The sequence below is a fragment of the Pteropus alecto genome, unplaced genomic scaffold (assembly GCF_000325575.1).
Source record: "Pteropus alecto unplaced genomic scaffold, ASM32557v1 scaffold45, whole genome shotgun sequence".
In the NCBI taxonomy this organism is placed as follows: Eukaryota; Metazoa; Chordata; class Mammalia; order Chiroptera; family Pteropodidae; genus Pteropus; species Pteropus alecto.
The window spans coordinates 30,975,912-30,999,886 of record NW_006442491.1 but is presented as its reverse complement, the minus strand read 5'-3'; the positions used below and the strand labels follow the sequence as shown (position 1 = coordinate 30,999,886).

Below are 23,975 nucleotides of genomic sequence, written 5' to 3'. Positions count from 1 at the left end.
CGGGGTGAAGGCAGAAGTAGGGAAGCCAGTGAGGCGACTGTGCTAGTTCAGAAGAAGGACAATGTGGATTGGGCCCAGGTGGCGGCAGAGGACAGGCGAGACAAGACTGTCTTTTGGCTGTTCCTCCCCCGGGCTTCTGCTCTGTGTTCTAACTCAGAGGACATCAAACTTTCTCTGTGAAGTCCCAGACAGTAAATATTGCAGGCTTTTCGGCCCACACCCTCTCTGTCACATCTCAACTCTGCCATTGTAGCATAAAAGGAGCTACAGGCAATACATAAACAAATGTTCGTGGCTGTGTGCCAATAAAACTTTATTTAGGAAAACAGGTCGTAGGCCATAGTTTTCTGCTTCTGGTCTAGCCGCTGGATTTATTGTCCCTTCACCAGGGTGAGAGGTGTGCCAATCATGTGAAAAGCCCATTTCCTGCATTGTAGCCAGCAGGCCTAGTTCTAGGCCTGACTCAGCTGACTCCCAATAAGCCCATGTGCCTCTCTGGGCCTCAGTTTCCCCATCTTTATGCTCGAGGCCTTGCTGTCCCCCTCTGAGCTCAGCATGCCCACAGCTCTGGGGTTCGGATTTACTCCCCAGCTGAGATGCCCAGCCAGAGCAGCCTCGGTCATTCCCGTTCATTGGCCCTGTCTCACCAGAGTCCCTCATTCCCAGAAGCCACTCTGTTCCTCATGAGGCCCACTGACAGCTTCATCCCTCCCGCCAATCAGCTGGGCAGAACCTCTCATTTGTGGGTGAGAGTAATTAGGGGCCCACCCCAGCTGTTATTCCGGGAAGGCTGCTGGCAGAGGACATTCGCAGGGGACGACTCTCAGGCAATACCAACACTGTCGAGGCCCCTCGGGGAGAGAAATTGCAGGGCGCGGCTCCTGCTCCCCTAATCCCTGCCACAAACTCAAAAATAGGCTAAAATAGGAAAGGGCCAAATCCTAGGGTTGTGGCCACTGCGAAGTGCCCGTCAGAGTGCAGAGAAGAGGGTGGGGTAGGGCCTTCGTGGCACCTCCCGAGGCATCTGACCTGAGCTCATGGGGCCCTGAGGTGTGACGAGAGGCTGGTGGTCTAGCCCTCTCTCTTTAGGCACTCACAGGGAAACCGAGGCTCACTGGTTAATCCTTGCAGCAGCCCTGAGAAGTTGGTGCTGCTGTTATCCCCACAGAGGAGGAAACAGGCTCAGAGAGACTGAAAGGGCCTGAAGTTGGGAAGGGGCTGAGCAGGGCTTTGATCCTGGCTCTGTGCCCATCTCACGAAGCCTGGCCAGCGGCCTCGGCCGAAAGATGGAAGTGGCAGGACCTCACCTGGCTGAGCTCCTGGACTCAGGGATTCCAGCCGTTTCCCCAGACAGTCACTAAACAGAGACATAACATCATGGTGCTGCTTCCCACTCTTTGAGCCTCATGTTTACAGGGAAGGTAAAGCCAGCCGGCCCCCTGGGGCCTGGCTCCCCAGCTCTGGGGAAAGCAGCAATTTGTGTGTCTGCTCTCTCAAGAGGTAAGAGGGGTGGCCTGAGAGAGATGCTTCCAAACAGCTAGATGTCCTGGGAAAGGAAAGAGAAAGAAAGGGTGGCCGCCTGCTGCTTCTCTTTAGTCACCAAATCGTCAGCCTCTGTCTTCAGGGGTGGCAGGAATGTCGTGAGGCTAAGGCAGCTGGTTTTCCCACCCTCAGGGGCCCACTGACTTCAGGCAGTTGCCTTTACCAACCTGAGCTGGTTCCACCTTCATGTAGTTCGTTCCTGCCTCCGACTCAGAGGCCAGGCTGGCCGGCACCGTGAAAAGGAGCAGCCTGCCGGCTCTGCGAGCTTAGGCAGTTTACTTACCTTCTCTGGGCCTCTGTCTCCCCGTCTGTCAAAGGGGTGCAGCAGATTCTTTCTTGTCTGAGAAGTAAATGAACTGAAGTTTGTATCTGCAGTGTACCTGGCACTTAGTATAATTTTAATCCACAGGGACCAGATCACATACTGTTTGTTCCTGGTTATTTTACTCCTTTTCCTGGCATGTTTTAGAAGAGGTCACACAACTATTTCTGGAAAGGCCCAGACAGTAAATACGTTAGGCTTTGTGGGCCGTACAGTCTCTTGCAGTTATTCAACTCTGTCATTGTGGCACAAAAGCAGCCCAGACAATATATAAATAAATGGGTATTTCTATGTGCCAATAAAACTTTATTTATAAAAAGAGGTAGTGGACCGGATTTGGGCCTGAGTTAGCCAAGCCCCATGATCTAAAGTGTCTCCTGGTGGTCTTTTTCTGATTATTAGTGAGGTTGAGGTCCTTTTCACATACTTGTCGCCCATTTGATTTTCCGCAGATGTAAATTGCCCATTCATATCCTTGGCCCATTTACCTATGAGCTTGCCAGCTTTCTGTGGTTGATTTGTGTGAGTTTCTTGTATATTCTAGATAATTATTCCTTGTTGGTTTTAGATATTATAGTTCTTCTTAAATCTGCCGTCTGCTATGGCCTTGTAATTGAATGGAAGTCCTTAATCTTATTATAGTGCTTTCTGGGGAGTCTTGTACATAAACTCTTTTTCTACCCTAGGACAAAGAAAGATATTCTATATTTCGTTTGGTGAGCTTTAGTTTTCTTATTCACGTTTAGATCTTTAATTCATCAGGAGTTTATTGCTGTATGTCGTGTGAGGTAGGGATACAATTTTATTTTTTCCCCTTAAGTGGGTCAGTTTTCCCTATTATTTGTGGAGTACTCCACATGAGCATTTATCATCCCTCATAGACTAAGTTCCCATAAACACACAGTCCTCTTATATGATTTCTGTTTTCTTCCACAGGTTCTTTGTCTGTTTCTGTTGTAGTTCACACTGTTTTTGTTACTATGGCTTTGCAATATGTCTTTATAGCAGGTGGAGCAAGTTCGGATTTTTCAAGAGGAATCAGAAAGCCGGAATTCTATGTGAAATATTCTAATATGTTAGTATTGGCACACGAGTCCAATAAATAAAACACCATGTCAGCCAAATCAAACTTGTCCAGGGGCTAGTTCAGGCCTATGGCTGCCAGTTGGCAGATGCTGCTGAAACCTTCCCGTGTGAACCTGACCGTGTGCTTGTGTGTCTGTGGGTTCGCAGTGCTGGAGAAGAGCGAGTTCAAGGATGAGTCTCAGTACTTCCGCTTCCACGCCGACGAGGAGATGGAGGGAATTAGCAGCAAGAACAAGCAGCTCCGCAATGACTTCAAGCTGGTGGAGAACATTCTGGGCAAGCGCCTGCTGGTAGGAGCAGAACTGAGCTGCTGCAGCTTCCTTCCCAGACTCACCTAGAGGTCTGGGAGCTGGGCGACCTTCAGATATGGCTAGAGAAGCTGAGCTCAGCTTGGAGCACCCAAGAGTACAGGGAATTCTAGGTGATGGCTGGCAACACTGGCAGGAGAACATGTCACTTCCTTGGCCAAGACTACCCTCCTCTTCACGGGAGAGATTGGGCTTGCTGGGCTGCCTTTTTTTTCCTCTCCATCTCCCCTTGTCCACCCCACATCCCGGCCTAGCATTGTGCGGAGAGGACGGCCTCCCGAGATGACTCATCCTGCAGAACAAAGCCTTAGGCCGGCACCCTGTCCATATTCAGTTGCTGTAAATATCCTTGCAGTTAAAGTGGAACATTTACCAGCCTGTTCAGATATTTTACCAGTCTAGCCTACCAAATCCTGTTTCTCTACTTACTGATGAGCAGCAGCCTTAATCTTAATGCCTGGTTCACCATGGGCAATAAAGAGAGAGGCTCTGAGAAGTTGGTTCTCTTGCCATCTCTGGGCCAAGATCTGAATAATAGGAAGACAGCTTTGTTAACTTCTCTCCTGTAGTACCTGTGGGGGCTGCCGTTCCTTCTAGTTCCCATTTCTCCCGATAGAAAGCCCGCCAATGGTCCCCATCACACTTAGGATAAAATCTAGTCTCTCATGGTCTGCGGGACTCTTCCCGCGTCTCCAGTGTGATCTCCTGTGCTCGCTCCTCCCTCACTCCACCCCAGCCACACGGATCTGCTTTCTTATCTTCTAGTACCTTGGGTCCGACTCAGGGCCTTTGCATGTGCTGTGCAAATGCTTTCTCCACTCAGAGTTCTGTTTTCTTACTTCATTTAGGTCTTGGCTCAGATGTCACCTCCTCTGCCTCTCCAGCCCCTTGCCACACCATGTTCTGTCCCTTTAAGGGCCTTATTTTAATTCAAACATCATACATTCCTTGTGTCACATTCTGTACATTTCTGTATTTCTTTATTTGTTTGTCATCTGTTGTGCAAATGCTTTCTCCACTCAGAGTTCTGTTTTCTTACTTCATTTAGGTCTTGGCTCAGATGTCACCTCCTCTGCCTCTCCAGCCCCTTGCCACACCATGTTCTGTCCCTTTAAGGGCCTTATTTTAATTCAAACATCATACATTCCTTGTGTCACATTCTGTACATTTCTGTATTTCTTTATTTGTTTGTCAAATAAAGAAATACAGAAATGTACAGAATATGACACAAGGAATGTTCCCTCCCCCACTAAGATGGCTGTATAAGGGCAGGAACTGTCTCTTTCAACACTATTTCAAGCACTCAGTAAAGTACCTGGCCCGTATATCAGGCAGCAGCTCAGCAAATATTTATTGAACGAATAAATGCATATCCCAATAACCCCCCCCACCACCAAACCCCAAAACCTCCCAACCTGCCTGCTGTCATCCTGCAGTGGGGAGGGATATCTTCTCCCTAAACTCCCTTCCTGTCCTCAGATTCTCAGTGGCTGGATACCTTTGGGTCTAATTGATTCATTAAGCCAGTAATTTTTTTATTGAGTACCTACAGTATGCCAGCAGATGGACAGATGGTGGTACATAACTGAGGAGACTCTGTCCTCAGGTTGGGAGGAGAAAGGGGAGCTAGGCAACGGGAGGTAAACATAGGTGATCAGCACAAGGCCTAGGTATGAACCAGGTGGTGTGTCTTCACTTGACAGATAAGTACTGAGCACCCACTGTGTTCTGGGCACTGTTTGTGTTTGTGTTTGATTCTCTCCTGCCCCACCCCCACCCCATGTAGTTCTGGGGCATGAGGAGCTGGCAGGATCACAGTCCCGTGGGGGCCAAGGTGGGGCTGGCTCCAGGATCCCCCCTCCAACCCCGTCACTGCCTCACCGAGTCTCTGCTTCTTCGGGCCCACAGATCCTGCCCCAGGAGGAAGACTATGGCTTCGACATGGAGGAGAAGAACAAGGCCGTGGTGGTGAAATCAGTACAGAGGGGCTCGCTGGCTGAGGTGAGGCTGCTCGGAGGGGCCGCCCTGGCAGGTGCTGAGAGTGTGGGGCATCTCTCTCCACGTTCCTCAAGGAAGGCCAGCTCGGCACAGCCTGGAATGTTCCTCCTCACTCATTGCCTTGTTTGCCTTCTCTGGGGGAGCTGGAGCAGACCCCTCGGCTCAGGGCTGTCCTCTCAGTGTGTGTGCCACCAGCCCCCTCTGCTGGCCCTGTGGCCAGGTGCAGGAAGAAAGCAGAAGGTTTCTGAATCAGCTGTGATCATGGAAAAAGCTAATCATCAAGTGGCCTAAGACAAGTTTGTTGCTTTGTCATGGACACAAGGTCTGGAGAGAGAAGGAGAGCGAGTCTGTGTCAGGCCAAATGTTCAGCCCCAAGGCCTCTCAGCTGCTCCTGGGGGGTGGAAGTGGGTGGCAAGGGGGACTCACCACCTTGTCCAGGCGCCCACTTGTCCCCCTGTGGTGGTTAGGAATGCTTTTGGCTGCAAGGGGCCAGATGCTAGCCTCACAGTGGCTGGAGCCACAGGGCTTCATTTTTCATGACGTAGTGGTTAGGAGGACGTGGCTGAGAGGTTTGGTTCGGGGTCAACATCTCTTCAACTTTCTTGGCCAAGTCCTCATGGTCACAGGGAGGCTGCCCCAGTTCAATGCCTCGTGTCCTTGGACAGGAGGGCAGGGTCCAGGGGCAGGGGCAGGGGCAGAGTCCAGGGTCCAGGGTCTGGGGCAGGGGCAGGTGCAGGCGCAGGCGCAGGCCCAGGCCCAGGCCCAGGCGCAGGCCCAGGCCCAGGCCCAGGCCCAGGCCCAGGCCCAGGCAGCTTCTCCTCAAAGGAAACCGTTTTCCCATTCGCGCCTCCAGCAGGCTCCCCTTAATGGCTCGCGGGCCAGAATCAGGTCTCACCAGCCCCTTAACAGCTCATCACAGAGGGGACTGGGGTTGCCCTGCGGCGGGTGGGGGGTGTCACTCCGGTCATGCTTGGTCTCTGGGGCCGGCCCTGTGCTGCCTGGATGCATTCGAGGCTCCTTCGTGAGAAGAGAGGCGGCTAGTGACCCGGCGTGTGTGTCCCCGGCCCCAAGCTGGCCGGCCTGCAGGTGGGGCGGAGGATCTACTCCATCAACGAGGACCTGGTGTTCCTGCGCCCTTTCGCCGAGGTGGAGTCCATCCTCAACCAGTCCTTCTGCTCCCGCCGCCCCCTGCGCCTCCTGGTGGCCACCAAGGCCAAAGAGTGAGTGTCCCCAGGGGCGGGGTGTCCCCTCAGCTTGAGGAGTTGCCTGATCGCTGGGGGCTGGGAGTGGGGCTGAGCTCTCTGGTTCCCTGGGTGGGCTCGTTCTGCGGGCACGTGACACAGTGGCGCTACCTTTAGTCATTCAACAGACGTGTATTGAGCGCCCACCATGTACCAAGTGGTGTTTCAGGCTCTGGGGATCCAGCCACGTCTGGATGGATACATTTCTACCCTTCGGGGATCTCAGTCTGGTTGGAGGGTGGAGCAGGAGTCAGACACTAAAACAAATAAAATAGAGACCTACTGACCCAGGGGATAGTCAGCCCGGAGTAGCATATAAAGCTGGGGAAGGAGACGGGCTGTGTGGAGGGATGGCAGCCAGGTTGATGCCACCAAGAACTGAGGTGAAGATGTGAATGAGGTAAGGGATTGGGGCGTCAAGGGGACTTCTGGAGGAAGAGGGTTCCAGGCAGAGAAAACGGCAGTTTCGGGCAAAGGCCCCAGGGTAGAGCCATGCCCTGAGTGTTTGAGGAACATCAGGAACCCGATGGGCTGGGTCAGACCGGCTTAGAGGGAGGCGTGTGCGATGAGGTCAGCCAGACCGTGGGGGGCCTTGTGTCTGCGGTTAGGACCATGGAGCCGCTGGAAGGTTCTGAGCAGAGGCGAGGCGTGGTCGGATGTCTGCTCCAGCAGAACCCACCTGGCTGCAGGTGGAGACTGGGTTGTGGGGGGCACAGGTGGACGCAGGGGAGTGGTGGGGAGGTTCTGGAGCGGCCTGCGTGGCAGCAGGGGGGTGGTGAGAAGTGGCTGGATACCAGATATAGGTACAGGGAGAAGCGTTTTCTATTTTAAAAATTGTACATTTGGTTTCCACTTCTCTCTTCTATTTAAGGCAAATGCTCCCGGTTTTCTGTTGACAGGAGTGATGGAAAGTTTTAAATGTGATTATTTCAGTAAAAAGGCAAGCCAGTTTATGGAAAATGATTGATAGTTTGGTTAGTACGTGGAAGTGGCAGAAATCACCAAAGTGGAAGATTCCTGCTTTTAAAGTTCTGGAAACAGCTGGGGTTTGAGATCAGGCTCCCAAGATGGCAGATGGGGATGGGAGGGACGGACCTGAGGACCAGTGTGGGGGACACACCCTCAAAGGGGAAGAAGACAGCTGCATTAATGATACCCCCCGCCCCGGGCTGCTCTGGCGTCCCACCTGCAGAATGGCCAAGAGCTGGGCTTTCAAACCGTGTTCCCTAGGGGACGGTGCGGGCATTTTTCTAGAGTCAGCCCCGAGGTGTGCTGGGACCCTTCTCACCCTTCCATCTGTGATCGTCGATCGAAATATTCAGTGGCTGAGGTGCTGGTCTGGCCACCAAAAGGCCTCCTCTCCCCGGGAGGGCGATGGAGAAGGTAGAGGGCGATGTGGAGTTCCCGTGCGTGGACCGAAGCTCCAAGGGCAGGCTGGTGGTTCGGCTTAACCGGAGGTCCGGGCATGGGCTTCAGTTAAGTGAGGTTTCTCTGTATACTTGGTAGCTGGAAAGCCTGGAACTGCTACTATTTTGGGCTGGATTTCCCAGAAGTCCGGGAGGCAGGGGCTCCCGGGGTGGCCCTCTGGGTTATTGGGAGTGATGCTGCTTTTCCTGATGGCTGCTTCTGCCTGGTGCAGGATCGTCAAAGTCCCCGACCATCCAGAGGCTCTGTGCTTCCAGATCCGTGGAGCTGCCCCGCCATATGTCTACGCTGTGGGGAGAGGTGAGTGGGAGCCTAACAGATGGAGAGGGCAGCTTGCCGAGGCAGGTCTATGTGTGTAGTTGGAGCTCAGAGGAGCCCAAACCATTACCACCAGGCGTGTGCCTCACAGTGCACCATTAACACCTCCTTTCTTTGCTGGAAGCCACAGCTTGCAAATGCAAATGCCTGTTGGGGGTCAGGCAGTTACAGCCAGCCGGGTAACAGCAAGACAATAGGGAGTGGTGAGGACTAAGGTGAGAAAAAAAATACCCGCTCACTCTAAAAGGGGCAGGTTTTCTTCATCTCGAGCTCATTATTGTCAGGCAGGAATGTGGGCCCACTCTGGTCAGATTTGATTTTTTAAAAGAGAAGCCAGAAATGGGAATTTTGACCACACTTCTGTGGCCAGATCCAGCCTGTTGTCAACAGTTGGAGATGTCTGCTTTCTGTGTCGCCTCCTTGTATGCTGTTGAAGGGATTACTCCATCTCAGAGATGAAACCAAACAGGTCTGAGATACTTGGCTCCCAACCCTTTTTTGGCCCCACTTTTAAAGTCGTAAACATTAATCGTCCACTTTTGTGGTCATAGTTATACTTTTAAAATGTATTAAGAAAATGCATGTCATTTTCTTAAGTGACAGAAAGCTACTGAGAATTTGTTAATATTTTAAAGTGGGTTCATATTTTATTTATCCTTAAAGCAATGGTTTTTTACCTGGGAGAGGCAGGGGCTTCAATGTCTGGAGACATCTTTGGTTGTCACAGCTGGGGGTGGGTTGCTGCTGGCATCTCATGGGTAGGGACCAGGGATGCTCCTAAATACCCTACAGTGCACAGGAGAGCCTCACACAACAAAGAATCATGCAGCCCCAAATATCAGCAGTGCTGAGGTGAGAAACCCTGCCTAGAGCATCTGTAGAGAAGATGAGGTGTTTATAGGTGAACCAGGCAAAAACAGTAATAACAGTTAATATTTTTTGAACACGTACGAAGAGCCAGGTATGAGGCCAAATGCTTTAACTGACTGAATCTCTCAAGAACTCTGAGTAGATATTATTAGTATCCTCATTTTACATACGAAGAAACCAAGGCACAGAGAGGTTAAGAAACTCGCTGGAGGTACACAGTTGGTTAGTGGCAGAGTCAGGGTTTGAACCCAAGCCCCTGGGGTCCAGGCCTGCATTTGTCACTATCACACCATACAGGCCTGATCCTCTCCCATGTACAGGCAAGGCTTGGCATTCCTTGGCATTTCCAGAACCTTTATGCTAACCATGTAAAACTCTGGGGTCCAAAACCTATAGCTTGGGAATTGTGGTATAGCTGAGAAAACACGCACTTGGAGTCTGGTAGACCTGGCTTTGAATCTTGGCTTTTCCTAGCTGCATGACCTTGAGAGAGTAATTTATCTCTCCAAACCTATGTTTTCCTGTCTGCAAAATGGGGCTGTTCCTTGGCTCAGTGTTATAGATTGTCATGGGACTTTAAAGGAGACAGAGCTCTAGAGTGAAACGTTCTTGGGTTCAAGTCCAGCCTTCCTTGCTGTGGGACCTTGGGCTAGCTGCTACTTCTCTGAGCTTCAGTTTCTTCTTCTGCAAAATGCGAATGCCAGTCCCTGCCCCGCCCACTGGAGTGGATCAGAGAGTGGCTCCGGGGTGGGAGGATGGAGGCGGGGTGTTTGGGTGTGTGTTTGCAGGGTTCGGTGGGGGACAGTGTTCATCTGGATACTTGCCCTTGCCTGTCACTGCCCCGAGCCCTCTTCACCTGGCATTCAGCCTCAAGCACGCCCATTCCCCTTAGGCTCAGAGGCTGCGGCCGCAGGGCTCTGTGCTGGCCAGTGTATCTTGAAGGTCAACGGCAACAACGTGATGAATGATGGTGCCCCAGAAGTCCTGGAGCACTTCCAGGCATTCCGGAACCGCCGAGAGGAGGCCCTGGTGAGTCCCCCAGCAGCCAAGGGTATCGGGGAGGCCCTGCTCAGTGGGGTGGGGGCAAAGGTCACCCTCCTTCCTCTGTGGGAAAGCCTGAAGGTGGCACCCTAGTGTTTTGGGTGGGGCGGAGCTGCCTACCTGGCAGGACAAAGCTTGGCTTGGGCCCTGTGCCACTTGTGCCTCCCTAAACCGGAGGAGTTAGGCTGTGATACCTCATGGCCTCGGTTCTCAAAGCTGTGAAATGAGTGTGACAGGGCCCTCTTTTCTTACTGTGTAGGCACACTGGGGAAATGGTCATGTCGATGGTAAAAATTGCTGGGGAAATGGTCATGTTGATGGTAAAATTTGCTGTTATACTTAGGTTGGGGGCAGGGTTCTGTGGAGGGCGACACTCATTCATTGGTTCATTTAATGTTTATTGAGCACCTGCTATATGCCTGACACATTTCTGTCCTGGGGCCACAGGAGAGACAAGTTTTTTGCTCCCATGGATCTGACTTACATTTTTCAAAATCCCCAGCTTTGTGGGGCTGTGTGTGACCAGAGGTCTCTCAGGAAGGTTCCAGAACAAAGTCTTAGAAGCCTTTCTAAAGATGTTGTTACCTACAGGCTAAAATCCTGAGCTTTGGGGTCGGAGAACAGTTTGCCCTTTGGCCCTGTCCCTTCTTCTTTGGGCTCCTGGTGTCGCGGTCACTCCTCTTACTCATTCTGCTGCCCTCACAGGGCCTGTACCAGTGGGTCTACCACACCCACGAGGATGCCCAGGAGGCCCGAGCCAGCCAGGAGGCGCCCGGCGAGGACCCCAGTGGTGAGGGGACTCGGGAGGAAGACCAGCCTGACTCAGGTAATGGGACAGGTAGGCTGTGTGACAGAGACTCCCGTGGGGACTGGGTCCTCTTCTGCCTACACTCCGTTCCGATCCCATCCAGTCTCTCTGGGTGCCATCATTTCTGTATCAGTTTCCCATTGTTGCTGTAACAAAGAGCCACAAACCCGGTGGCTTAAAACGACGCGTTTATTCTCTTACCGTTCTGGAGGTCAGAAGTCTCAGATGAGTCCACTGATCTGGAATCGGCGTGTCAGCAGGGCTGCATTCCTTTCTGGGGCCCTAGGGGAGAACCATTTACTTGCCTGTTTCAGCTTCTAGAAGCTACCTGCATTCCTTGGCTCGCGGCCTCTTTCCTCCATCGGCAGAGCCAGCAATGTCGGCCTGAGTCCTTCTCACCTAGCCATCTCTCTAACAATTCTGCCTCCATCTTCTCCATTTAAAGACCCTGTGACTATATCGAGTTCACTTGGGTCATCCAGGATAATCCGACTGTAAAGTCATCTGATTAGAACCTTAATTCCATCTGTGACTCCCCGTCCGCAATTTCCCCTTGCTGTGTTACAGAGTCTGGGGATGAGGATGTGGGCGTGTTTCAGGGACCATCATTCTGCCCACCATGAGCTCCCACGTTAATCTCTGTAGTGCAGCCTCAGCCCTGAAATTCAGACCTGTCTTTCTACCTGCCACTGTCCAGATGTCCAAGGCATCGCAGACTTCATGGCCAAATTCAACTTCTGACCTTTCCCTGACACCTGCTCCTCCCCTCGGCGGCCCATCTCCATCCTTCCGGATTCCGGACCTCAGCATCCTCCTTGACTATTCTCTTTCTCCTCTCCTCCTCTACCTCGATGCGAGCAGCACACCTTGTTACCTCTGTCCTCCTCATGCGTCAGAGTCTGACCACTTCTCACCACCTCCAGCACGGCTTGCTCCAAGCCACCATCATTTCTCACCAGGACTGTTGCAGTAGCCTGCCCACTCTTCTCTCTGTCCTTCCTTACTTCTCCTCAAAAAATAGAGCAAAACCTCCCAGTGGGTCCCAGGGGTCTGGTCTTCCATCCCCGCCTGGCTCTCCACCCTTCCCTCTCATCACCTTCCCACTTGCCCTCTCTGCTCCATCTGTTCCAGCCTCTTGTCCTTAAATACCAAGTGGACTCCTGCCCAGCACCTTTGCTCTTGCCGTTCCCTCTGCCTGGAAGGCTCCCCTCCAGAGTCCTTCTTATTACCTCATGCTCCTCGGCTCAGTTCTCTGCTCAAATATCACCTCTTCCGAGAGGCCACCCTTGGTGCCCTAAGTAAGCCCTTCTGTCCAGTGTCCCCTTGTCCTGTTTTATTTTACTTCACGCATGTATTAGTTAACGTATATCATCCATTGCCTGCTCCGTTTCTTAGATACATCACTATATAGCTCTGTGGCCTCTGAGATGTCACTTACCCTCTCTGAGCCCAGGTTAGTCAGCACTGAGACTGGGCTACGTGAAAACATTGATGCAGGAAACTAAAGCATCCGAATAGGGTCGTGCAGGCTTCGGGCCTGGCTCAGTCCAGCGCTTCCCATAGACTCATGAGGAGCCTCTTCATCTCTAGTTCTCAGCCCTGCTCCTTCTGTCTCAGTTTCCCTGTTACGTGGTGTTTCTTTCCCACAGCTGCAGCTTGGAATCCAGTTGAAAAAGAGAATGTCGTCTTCTCTGTGTAGATCCAACAAAAGTCCCAGATTTGACTCACATCGGCCCCGCTGGGGTCACATAGTCATCCCCAAACCAATCACTGTAAACAGGGGAAATCAAGTCTGTGCCTCTGGGGGAGGGTATGGGTGCGTGATCTCCTCTTCTGAGCCACTAAGACTGGGAATGGGGCACAAGGGTTGATTTCTAGAGGGAAAATCTAGGACGAGGGGTAAACAGTAGTGTGGTGGCAAAAATGGATAGAGCTGCAGCACAAGCTCCAGTTGCCCAGCTGTCTAGTGGGCGCTGTCCATGGTGCTCAGTCAGGGGGCTGGCTGGCTGTTGGGTAGAGCCCCGTCTTCAGGAATGGCTGTCCTTTTGTCTTTCAGCCTTCCCCCTGCTGTCCCTGGGTCCTCAGCTGAGCCTGCATGAGGACAGCCCTGTGGTCAGCCTAACTGTGGACAACGTGCACCTGGAACACGGCGTGGTGTACGAGTACGTGAGCACAGCAGGTGTCAAGTGTCACGTGCTGGAGAAGATCGTGGAGCCCCGCGGCTGCTTCGGCCTCACAGCCAAGGTCTTGCTGGACACTGCCCTGTCCTGGCGGGTAGAGGAGCCTGATTTCCATTTCCTCAGAGTTAGCCTGGAGCCCTGAATTCTAGTCCCTGCCCCACCACTCGGTAGCCATGGGACTTGTGAGGGTTATTGATCTCTTTAGCCTTGACTTACTCATCAGCACAATGGGCCAGTAACAGACCTGACCTCACAGGGATATTATAAGGAGTCACTGCAGATAAACCGCTTGAGGCCCTCCCTGCCACATCATGAATGCTCAGGAGCCATCACTGTTTCTGCAGATCCTCGAGGCCTTTGCTGCCGATGACGGTGTCTTCGTGCAGAATTGTGGGCGGCTCATGGCGCTGAACAACAACATCAAGACCATGTCCCATTATGAATTTCGTAATATCTGCGACACCAAGCTGGAGAGCATCAGCCAGAGGATTGTCTGCTACCAGGAGGTACCTATCTACCCTACAGGGTCTCCACCTGGGGTGTTTGGGTTGTAAACGTCAAAACCCACCCTGATCTAGCATAAACGAACAGGAGAATTTTCGGTTTATATTACTGAAAGTCCAGAGGTGAACTTCAGGCATGGTTGTATCCAGACATTCAGACGATACCGTTGTCACAAGAACGTGACCTCTCTCCTTCTCTTGACTTCCTGCGTTCGCTTCACTCTCAGGCAGGCCCTTCTCATGTAACAAAACGGTCCCCAGTAGCTCTAACATTAGCAACCCCAGTAGAAGAGGAGTTTGATGAGAGCTTTTATTGGCTTGGTTTAAGTACCTTGCTTGAGCCTGTACCAGTCAGTCACTGCAGGGGTGGGGAGGGATAAGCCTCCTGGACTGTGGGTCGGGGAGAGACAGTTCCTCAAGGACAGCTTATGTGTGCAGCCGAAATGGAGAAGCGAGTGTGGGTAGGTACTCAGGCCTTGGACTTCTCCAGGCTTTCCCTGAAATCTGGATTCAGTAAAGGGCAGTGCAGGGGAATCCACTTTTCCATTTGGCGCTATTGGCATTTTGTCCAATTTGGAACGTCTGGCCTAGGCCAGGATGGAGTGGTTGCTGGGGGTGGGCCAGAATTCCCAGAGCCCTGACTCATGACCTCACGCCCCTGACCTTTCTCAGTTTGCAGCCCAGTTGAAGAGCAGGGTCAGCCCACCCTTCAAACAAGCACCCCTGGAACCCCATCCACTGTGCGGCCTGGACTTCTGCCCCACCAACTGCCACATCAACCTCATGGAAGTGTCCTACCCCAAGACCACTCCCTCGGTTGGCAGGTCCTTCAGTATTCGCTTCGGTCGTAAACCCTCCCTCATCGGCCTCGACCCAGAGCAAGGTAACTGTGTGTGTTAGAAATTGTGTTTGAATTTCACAACAGATACTTATACTGAAACATGTCTGGAGGCCAGTGGTCTAGAGCTGGAAAGGCAGCTCCATGTCATCAGGGATCTGGGCTCCTTCTGTCTTTCTGTACCATCATCTCTAGATGTGGCTTTCGTCTTGAAGGATACCTCGTGGTGTAGAATAGCTGCTAGAGTACCAGTCATCATGTCTGCATTCCAGGCAGGAAAAGGATCACAGTAGTTAAAAGCATCTTAGCACTAAACTGAAACTTTCTTCTTGAAGTAATCTAGTGGGTTAAAAAGAATACTTAAAAATTTCTCATTCATTGGGATCCTAGAAATGGGGGTTGTGGGAGTCTGGGCACTATTTCCAAGTGAGCTCTCCCTCTTTCCATGTAGGCCACCTGAACCCTATGTCCTACACCCAGCACTCCATCACCACCATGGCTGCCCCATCCTGGAAGTGCCTGCCTGCTATGGATGGGGACCTCCAATGCCAGGGTCTCCATGACAGCAGCTTTGGGTCAGCCAATGGGGCTCTGGGACTGGAGGACCGGGGCCTGAGCTTCCTCCTCAAGCAAGAGGACCGTGAGATCCAGGATGCCTACCTGCAGCTCTTTACCAAACTGGACGTGGCCCTGAAGGAGATGAAGCAGTATGTCACTCAGATCAACAGGTCAGCCCCAACTCCCCGAGGGAATGGGAGGGAAGTGTCAGAGTCAGGATTCTTTGTAACGGAGGCTGTCCGGTATCCCACAGGCTGTTTAGTGGTACCCCCTAGTCTCACTAGATGCCAGTTGCATCCCTGTTCCCCAGTTGTGACAATCAAAAATATCTTCAGACATTGCCAAATGCCCCCTTGGTGGTGGTGGGGGTCGGTGTTTGGCAAAATCACCCCTGATTGAGAACCATTTTACTCAGTGAAATGATGGACATTGGCAGTAGTCATCAGTAGAGGCGAAAACTATTAGGTGAAAGGTTTGGGGGAACTTTATAATTTTAACATTGCAGAAAGAGAGCCAGCTGGACATGATGTCTTTTTCGGTGTAGTGCAGCAGGGACACACAGCACCACCTACAAAGTGTTCTCGCCAGCAGAAGTTGAACCATTCTCTAATCAAAGCTTTGGGTCTCACTGCTTGGCTGTAGGATGTGGAGGATAGAGGATGGTGACATGGCACCTTGGGGACACAGTTGGCCAAATCCAGAGGGCGGGCGATTCTAGATGACAAATGACCTGGTTTCTTTAAAAAATAAATGATGGCGGTGGGTGGGGAGCAGGTGCAGGGAGGAGGAAGATGTGTTAGAGGAGACACTTGAGAGGCGTAGCAAGCAAGCGCAGCATCTGGACCTGGTCAGGGTTCTGTGTCTCACACACCATCTGTGACAAGACACTTTCGAGACCATCAGGGACATTTGAACATGGACTGGGTACTAGACTGTATTAAGAATTATTAAATTTGCCAAGTCTCGTAATAGCAGTCTGATTAAGGTTCAAACAGTGTTTCTCAGCCTTGACACTGTGGACGTTGGGCTGGATGATTCTTTGTCGTTGGGAGGCAGGGTGGCCGTCCTATGCACTGTGGGATATTTACCAGCATCTCTGTTGTCTACACTCCCTGGTTGCCGGGAGTCCCCTACCCTCACCCCGCTTCGGTGGCGACAACTAAAAATGCCTGTGGCAGCTGGTAAATATTCCCCCTCAGGAAACATGCTAAATTGCTACTTCTTTCCTTGGTGGAGTAGGTGGGAGGCAAAATCACCCCCCAGTTGAAAACTGTTGCTTTAAAAGAAAGTCCTTATGTGCTAGAGACACATAGGGAAGTGGTTACAGGGTAAATTTACGATTTCTTAGATATGTTTTTAAATACTCCAGAAAAGTAAGCAGCAACAGGAAAGATTGAGAAAACAAAGGTGGACCCCGAGTTGCCATTGTTGAAGCTACCTACTGGGTACCTAGGGTTCTTCATACTGTTCTTTCCGCTTTTGTGTATGATGGAAATTGTTCATGATTAAAACTCACTCACTCTCTCTCTCGGCAAGTCATTTAAACTTCTCTGAGCCTCAATTTTTTTCATCTGTACAGTGGTGCTGATCATAATACTGACCTCACTGAGATGTAGTAGGATTATATTAACCAAGGTGTTTTGACCACTTACAAGGCATCAGATACTCTTCTAAGCACTTTACGTATTTTTAACTCCCTTACTCTTTATAGTAGCCTAAGACATAGATACTGTATCACTCCATTTTACAGATGAGAAAACATTCTTAGAGAGGTTAAATAATTTGTCGTACGTCTCTAAATTAGGAAATGGGAGCATTGGGTTTAGAATCTAGGGTTTGTCTTAAACACCTGTGTGCTTGACCATTATACTCTGTGCCACGGTTTAACAAACTGGCGTATGGGGCAAAATTCAGCCCGCTGTCTTTTCTTTTTAAATAAAGTTTTATTGGAACACAGCCATATCCGTTCCTTTATATACTGTCTGTGGCACTTTTACAGGAGTGTGGCAAAGTTGAGTAGTTGTAACTGAGAGCATATGGCCTACGAAGCTGAAAAGATGTGCTCTCTGAGCCTTTACAGACAGTTTCCTGGCCGTGTTCTATGCCCTCGAACCTTGTGTAGCTCGTCCATAAAATAAAGAACCTCTCTATCTCATGCCCCCTTCAGAAGGGACAGTGTATGTGTACCTGCATTGTTGCTGGTGGTATTTTCAGGGAAGGGACATAAAGCATTTGGTGGTTCCTTCTGCTTAGGGTCAAAAGTGAAGCTTGAGGTCAGGGCCCTGCCAGGGGCCTCCATGGAGGCCATCGAAGCCACAGGCCTGTGCCTGTAAGTTCAGAGTCTTTGCTCCCACAGGCTGCTGTCCACCATCACGGAGCCCACCTCAGGTGGGTCCTGCGATCCACCCTTATCTGAGGAGGCCTCGTCCTCCCCACTGGTCAGTGAAGAGAGCGAGATGGACAGGACCGACCATGGGGGCATCAAGAAAGTGTGCTTCAAGGTGTCTGAGGAGGATCAGGAAGACTCGGGTCATGACACCATGAGCTACCGTGACTCCTACAGGTGGGTTAGTCCCGGGCGTCATGTGGGGTTTGACATGGATGGCTGGTGGGACAGTGGAGGCCGCTGACCTGTGGAAGAGTCAGAATTAGTGGGAAATTTCCCAGGAAGCAGTGGCTAGGGGCCGTCGCTAGACCATGTGGTTCCGGGGGTTATCTAAGGCCCCAAAGCACATCCCAGCTCTCCCCCTCGGCTCTCCTACCCCAAGGCTAATGACTCAGGGTCTGTCCCCTTGTAGACGCCCATCTGTTCCACTCCAGTTCCACTCTGCACATGCTGACGGAATGTGGTCAAAGAAAAAGTCACGCTCTGTGGTGTCTTAAAACTCAACGCAAGACACGGTTTCAGCAACATTGTTTTTACTTGTTCCAAGGAGGAAGACAATGGTTTCATGCCTCCTAACTCTGAGTGGATCTGAACTGTTTTTCTATTGGTTCAGCTAATTATAACAAGATCAGCGAAGTCCTAATTAGTGAGTTAAATGGACTAAAAACTCAGTTTTCTGCAATACACCTTATAGTGGGTACATGGAATTTCTTACCACAAATCAACAAGCACTGTGGTTATGCAGCATATGATCGTTGTGTGAGAGTCTTGGGCGTTTCAGTTGTTTGTGGGCAAGATACAGAACTGGTAGAAGAGAGAAAAGCCTTCCCCCCAGTCCTCCCGTCATTAAGGGGTCTGACTGGTCCACGTTTCCAGCTTGGTGTCCGTGCGACGAGATGTTCGGCGTAACTGGGTGGTGTCTGTTCTCAGAGCCTTGTGTCCATAATCTAAGACTTCTCCATCTCTCTAGATGTCCATTTGTACATTTTGGGGTCCTCCAATTTTTTCTTTAACTGTCAAAAAAGTGAAGGAAAGAATTTCACGATTGTAGCTTTTGACTCCTGTACCTTCTGAGTTCCCGGGACACCAGCGAAGCAAACACAGTCCCTGTCTACATGACAGTTTCAGCCAGGCTGGAGAGACAGAACACAGAGCCGTGTGGTCAAATGTGGCATGTATGGGGTGTCAAGTAACAAGGCTGTCCCGTGAAGGGAGTGACAGGAGTTTACACCCAAATGAAAGCAATTCACTGTCCTCTTACCGTTTCTGCGTTTCTGTGCTGGGGCCTAGGAATGTTTATCCACTGTCAGACAGAGAAAACCAGCCAGGACAATCTTCCCTGTCCCTGCCACTGGCTGTCGGCCTGCAGTGCGTCCTTTCTGGGCCGGTTGTCCACCCAAGGAGTCAGGGTTTTGTCTATACTCCGGGAAGTGGGTTCCGGCTGTCAGAGCCAGAGGGTGTGAGCTGTGCGTTTCTGTGCTGGGGCCTAGGAATGTTTATCCACTGTCAGACAGAGAAAACCAGCCAGGACAATCTTCCCTGTCCCTGCCACTGGCTGTCGGCCTGCAGTGCGTCCTTTCTGGGCCGGTTGTCCACCCAAGGAGTCAGGGTTTTGTCTATACTCCGGGAAGTGGGTTCCGGCTGTCAGAGCTAGAGGGTGACTCCTTTCTTCCTCTCTGCCCCTTTGCAGTGAGTGTAACAGTAATCGGGACTCCGTCCTGTCCTGCACCAGCATGAGAAGTAACAGCTCCTACCTGGGCAGTGACGAGATGGGGTCTGGTGAGTGCGGGTGCTCTGCTCGAGGGGGCAGGGGATCTCCCTCCCTCGCAAGAGTTCGTTTTGTTCATTTTTGTTTTTTTTATACTTTGTTATATTATTTTGTATCATCTTGCATAGTATGGTAGTATCTTTCCTTTTATTCGCTCACTCAGCATCTTTTACTGAGCACCTCTTTTGTGCTGGAACCAAAGCAGTGTCTGAAATAAAGATCTGGCCCTTGTGGAGCTGACGTTCTCCGTGAAACAGCGTGGACGGGAACAGATAAAAACGTGCACGATGCAATTACAGATTGTGACGAGTGCTCTGAAATCACTAAAATAGGGTGAATTGGTAGTTTCCATAAAAATTACACATGTTCAGACCCAAAATTCAAATGACACAGAAAAGTTTAAAAGAAGTACGTGAAAATATGTCAGAACTTCATCCTCTCCCTGAGAAATGACCATCAGTTACATTTGGAGATCATTGGTGAACACATAATTTTGCACAGATGGACATGTGGGTGGATGGCTGGATGGAGAGACAGATATAAATAATATTCTATAAATTAGATTATACTCTGAAAGACTGACTTTTTTTTTTAGTTTCATTGATTTCAGCCTTTAAATTTTTCATTTTGTGAATAGGTCAGCCATCCACACGGTTCATAATTCAAAAGGCATGAGATACGGAGGGTGACAGACCCCCTCCCACCCCCGTACCCCAGCCTCCCAGTTCCCAAGCGCCCACTGCCACTACTGTCTTGTGTGTCCTTCCGGAGGTAGTCTGTGCATGAAATTTTAATTTTAATTATACTGCAATTTAACAGAAGCTCAAGTAAAATTTAAGATATCGCTGAACTTTAGATAAATATTTCATCACGTAAGATATTCTGCTGCAAAAACTACCCCCGGGGAGGTGTTTGGGAAGGACCTGACGTGTGGCCGCTGGTTTAACTGAAGCCCCTGGGGGATGGATCAGGAGACTTGGGTCCAGTTCCTTGTCTCTGGCTCTCAGCCTCCTCACTGGCAGAATGGAAATAATAACAAAGACTTATAATTGTGTAGGGCTTTAGTTCATTTGGCCCACTTTGCAGATAAAGAAACTGCATCTCAGAGAGATCAAGAGATTTGCCCAGTGTCACAAAGCCAGAATCTGGGTCTGTGAGACTCCAGATCCACTGTGGGTTTTGGTGCTCTGTAGCCACATTGATTTCTTGGAAAAAAGGTTGGGAAGGTGTGAGGCGGGGCAGGAATAGTTAGTCGATGGCTATGGCTTCTTCCTTCTGCCAGGAGATGAGCTGCCCTGTGACATGCGGATCCCATCAGACAAGCAGGACAAGCTGCACGGGTGCCTGGAACATCTCTTTAACCAGGTAGGACCTTTGTTCCTGCCCCTGGCCTGACCTTGGGTTCCTCCCATCACCTCTGGTAAGAACCCATAAGCCAGGAGCCAGGGCAGAGGGCTCTGGGTCATGGGTCCCCACAACCTGGAAGGCCACGGGGGCCCCACTAACCTAGAGCTTTCTGCCGCTCAGGTGGACTCCATCCACACGCTCCTCAAGGGTCCGGTCATGAGCAGGGCTTTCGAAGAGACCAGGCATTTCCCCATGGACCACAGCTTGCAAGGTGAGCACATCGGAGTCCCTTGGCAGGGCTAGGGGTGACATCCCTCACCCAACAAGGAGCCAGCCTGTGATGGGGAATGTGTGCTGGGTCAGGGGCAGGACACCTGGTCACTGTATGCTGTATGTCCCGGCAAGCCTAAAACAGTTCCTGTTTGGCTCTTTACAGAAAAAGTTTGTGGACCCTGGGCTGGTCCCTGAGGCTCTCTGGGCTCCCGTCTGCCCATTTGTAACAGGAGAGGGAAGGACTGGAATACAGTTTGCAAACCTCAGACACCCACATCCCCCCTTCATCATTTTTAGCCATATTCACAGGATCTACTTATATCTTTACATTTTTTAAAACCATATTCATTTGCTGCTTGTATTATTATTGACATAACGTTTTTGAAAAAGTATCTCCCTTTTAAAAATTTAATTTTGAAAGGAACTTACTAAACTTTCTTTAGATGGAAAATCAGTACAACATGCCATAAGATAGTGATGACCATGATAAACCCCATGGAAACAGCCACAGAATGTCCCTGTGCTGTAGTCAGGTCCTGCTCCCTGCCTGCCCAGAGCGCTTCGTTCTTTATTCACGAGAGGGGTCGGTGAGTTAAAGTGTTAGGATTTACCAGCACCAAATCGAGACTTTCCTGAAATGATTTGAGAGAGAAGGAATTGACATGTGTTCTTCCACCTACCTTTCCTCCCACCTACCCATCCACCCACCACCCACCCACCTGCCCATTCATCGGTCCACCTGCTCATTCGTCCATCGACCCAGTAAATAATTCCTAGGAAAGAGCCTGTACCAGGCCTTGTGCTGGCCATCGAGGACCTTCAGATGAGTGTGACACTGCCCCTGACCTCAAGGAACTCCCAGTTGGACGTAGGAGACAGGAAAAGAAACAGGCAGTTACTCCTGAGTCAGGGTGGGAAGTGGTGAGCAGTGGCCCCCGCTGCTGTCTCAAGGCCTTCTCTCCCAGGGATGGGCCTCAGAAGGCAGAAACATCAAATCTAGAGGAACCAAAACCGTAAATATCTCAGAAACCTGGGACCTTGGAGCAGGGACGAGGCCAAAGGAACAAGGGCTTGTGTCTGCCTGGCCTTCGAATGGTGCTGCTGGGGTCAGGTTCAAGTTCCAGCTCCGTCAGTACCCAGCTATGTGACTTTAGGCAAGACACCGTTCCACTTTGTGCCTGGGCTCTCTTCTCTGTATAAGGAAAAGGTTAGAAGTCAGTTCAAGTTCCAGCTCCGTCAGTACCCAGCTATGTGTGACTTTAGGCAAGACACTGTTCCACTTTGTGCCTGGGCTCTCTTCTCTGTATAGGGAAAAGGTTAGAAGTCACATGCCAGCTCGGAACGGTGTGGCTGCAAGGAGGGAGTATCTGAGAATCCTTCTGTGTGATTACATCCAGGCTTAGGAGAAAAGAATGCAGTGATTGATTTGTGATGTCTGCCCTCGAATGGTTTCAGCTGTGCTGAGTCCGCCTCAGACTAGCAAGGAGGAGAGCTGAGATCGATGAGTGATGTCTGCTATGGGTGTGGTGCCATACATCAGTAGCACACTTACCATATATTTGCCCTCCCCGGACCAGACGATACCCAACAGTCCTGCCGGGATCCTCGATCGAGGATTCCGAGCTTTGGGCTCTGGTGATGGCATGCAAGCCTCTGTGCTGCCTTTCTCTCAAGCTGCCTCCGTCCCTTTCCTGCCCCAGAGTTCAAACAGAAAGAAGAGTGTACAATGCGTGGCCGGAGCTTGATCCAGATCAGCATTCAGGAGGACCCCTGGAACCTCCCCAACTCCATCAAGACCCTGGTGGACAACATTCAGAGATACGTGGAAGGTCAGTCAGGCAGAGAAGGCTGTAACGGCTCGCCCTGTCCAGAGGGAGGATGACAAGGGCTCGGGCCCCTTTCTCAGCTGAGTATCCAGCCCTGGGTCGGGCCTTGGGACTATACACATTTGATCAAGGAACTGCAGATTTGTGGTGCCTGGGGCATCCTTGCAGAGTCAGGAGGCTGAGAAGGCTGAACTTGTTCCTTCTTAGTTTCTGAAATTGTGGCTTTAATTCAATTCCTTTTGTTTATTATCAAGGTCACAGGCTGGGGGCCTCCTGATCAGAGTTAGGTCCACAGATAGATTTTGATGCCATAGCATAAACATATGAATCGGCCGCCAATGTTTAATCCAAGATCTCACATAAAAATCTAGATTTCTGGCTACTCTGGGCAGTCAGGAGATCTGGCACTCACACGCCTGCACGGCCCCAGAGTCATACTCGCCTGGAGATGAGTGGCAGCTTCCGTCTTGGATGGAAGAGTGGTGCCGTCCGGTTCATCGCAGTCCCCACCACTCCCCGCGTCCTGGTGTCCGCCTCACGCGTCTTACATTACCTGCCTGGCCCTTGGCAGCATTTGCGTCTGGGACTCCTGGGTTAGAAGGACTCCAGACCAGGGAGACTTTGACTAGGACAACAGGACGTGCAAGGCCTCGGAGCCATTCCCCCAGGAACAGCAAGCAGCCTCTAAGTTAGGAGTCTGTGTCGGCCCTGAGCTGCCCCGTTTTCCAAAACTAATTGGTTAAGAACACGGACCCTGGAGCCAGATTGTCAGTGCTCGACCTGTATGTGGGCACACGCATGTAAAAGTGCGCCCACACGTGTGCAAGGAATGGGCTGGGGGCTCTGGCCCAGGAGTTGGAGGGGCTGGTTTTAGTCTCTGTTTGGCAGGTACATGCAAATAGTTGGGGTGCAGTTAACAGTTGGGGTTCCCTTCTCCTGAAATTCAGGGAATTTCTGGAATTTACCCAATATCCAATCAGAATTTCTTTAGTGCAACCATATGTACCCAGAGCTTCACTACAGAGGGTTCAGAGCTCGGGCTGTGGGAGGGCCCAGCTCTGCTCGAAGCTCCTGCCAACTCCTCTCTTCCTATTCTCCTTTCTCCACCCCTCTTCTTCCAGATGGGAAGAACCAGCTGCTCCTGGCCTTGCTGAAATGCACAGGTGAGGGCTTGGAAGCAGCAACCATCTGTGGTTGGCACACACCCAGGTGTACTCAGGAGAGGCTGTCCTGCCAGGGGATGCTCATGACCGCAGCCCAGGGAAGGCCTCTTCTGCCGGCTGAGGTTGACTTTCCCGTGGTCCTCAGGCCCTGCACAGGGGGAAGTAACCCCTCCC

General features: G+C 51.1%; 1 protein-coding gene across 1 annotated transcript in view; it reads left to right on the top strand.

The window, feature by feature from the left end:
* Nucleotides 1–23,975, top strand: part of PREX1 (phosphatidylinositol-3,4,5-trisphosphate dependent Rac exchange factor 1) — a 184,816-nt gene that overhangs the window by 148,578 nt on the left and 12,263 nt on the right. Inside the window, exons 17-32 of the mRNA XM_025039736.1 lie at nt 3,098–3,240; nt 5,167–5,259; nt 6,328–6,476; nt 8,137–8,222; nt 10,003–10,139; nt 10,857–10,977; nt 13,016–13,203; nt 13,484–13,645; nt 14,315–14,525; nt 14,932–15,208; nt 17,395–17,601; nt 19,115–19,203; nt 20,475–20,557; nt 20,720–20,810; nt 22,513–22,641; nt 23,760–23,801. Of these exons, the coding sequence (XP_024895504.1) occupies nt 3,098–3,240; nt 5,167–5,259; nt 6,328–6,476; nt 8,137–8,222; nt 10,003–10,139; nt 10,857–10,977; nt 13,016–13,203; nt 13,484–13,645; nt 14,315–14,525; nt 14,932–15,208; nt 17,395–17,601; nt 19,115–19,203; nt 20,475–20,557; nt 20,720–20,810; nt 22,513–22,641; nt 23,760–23,801 (2,208 nt within the window). The remainder of the gene's footprint in view (nt 1–3,097; nt 3,241–5,166; nt 5,260–6,327; nt 6,477–8,136; nt 8,223–10,002; nt 10,140–10,856; nt 10,978–13,015; nt 13,204–13,483; nt 13,646–14,314; nt 14,526–14,931; nt 15,209–17,394; nt 17,602–19,114; nt 19,204–20,474; nt 20,558–20,719; nt 20,811–22,512; nt 22,642–23,759; nt 23,802–23,975) is intronic.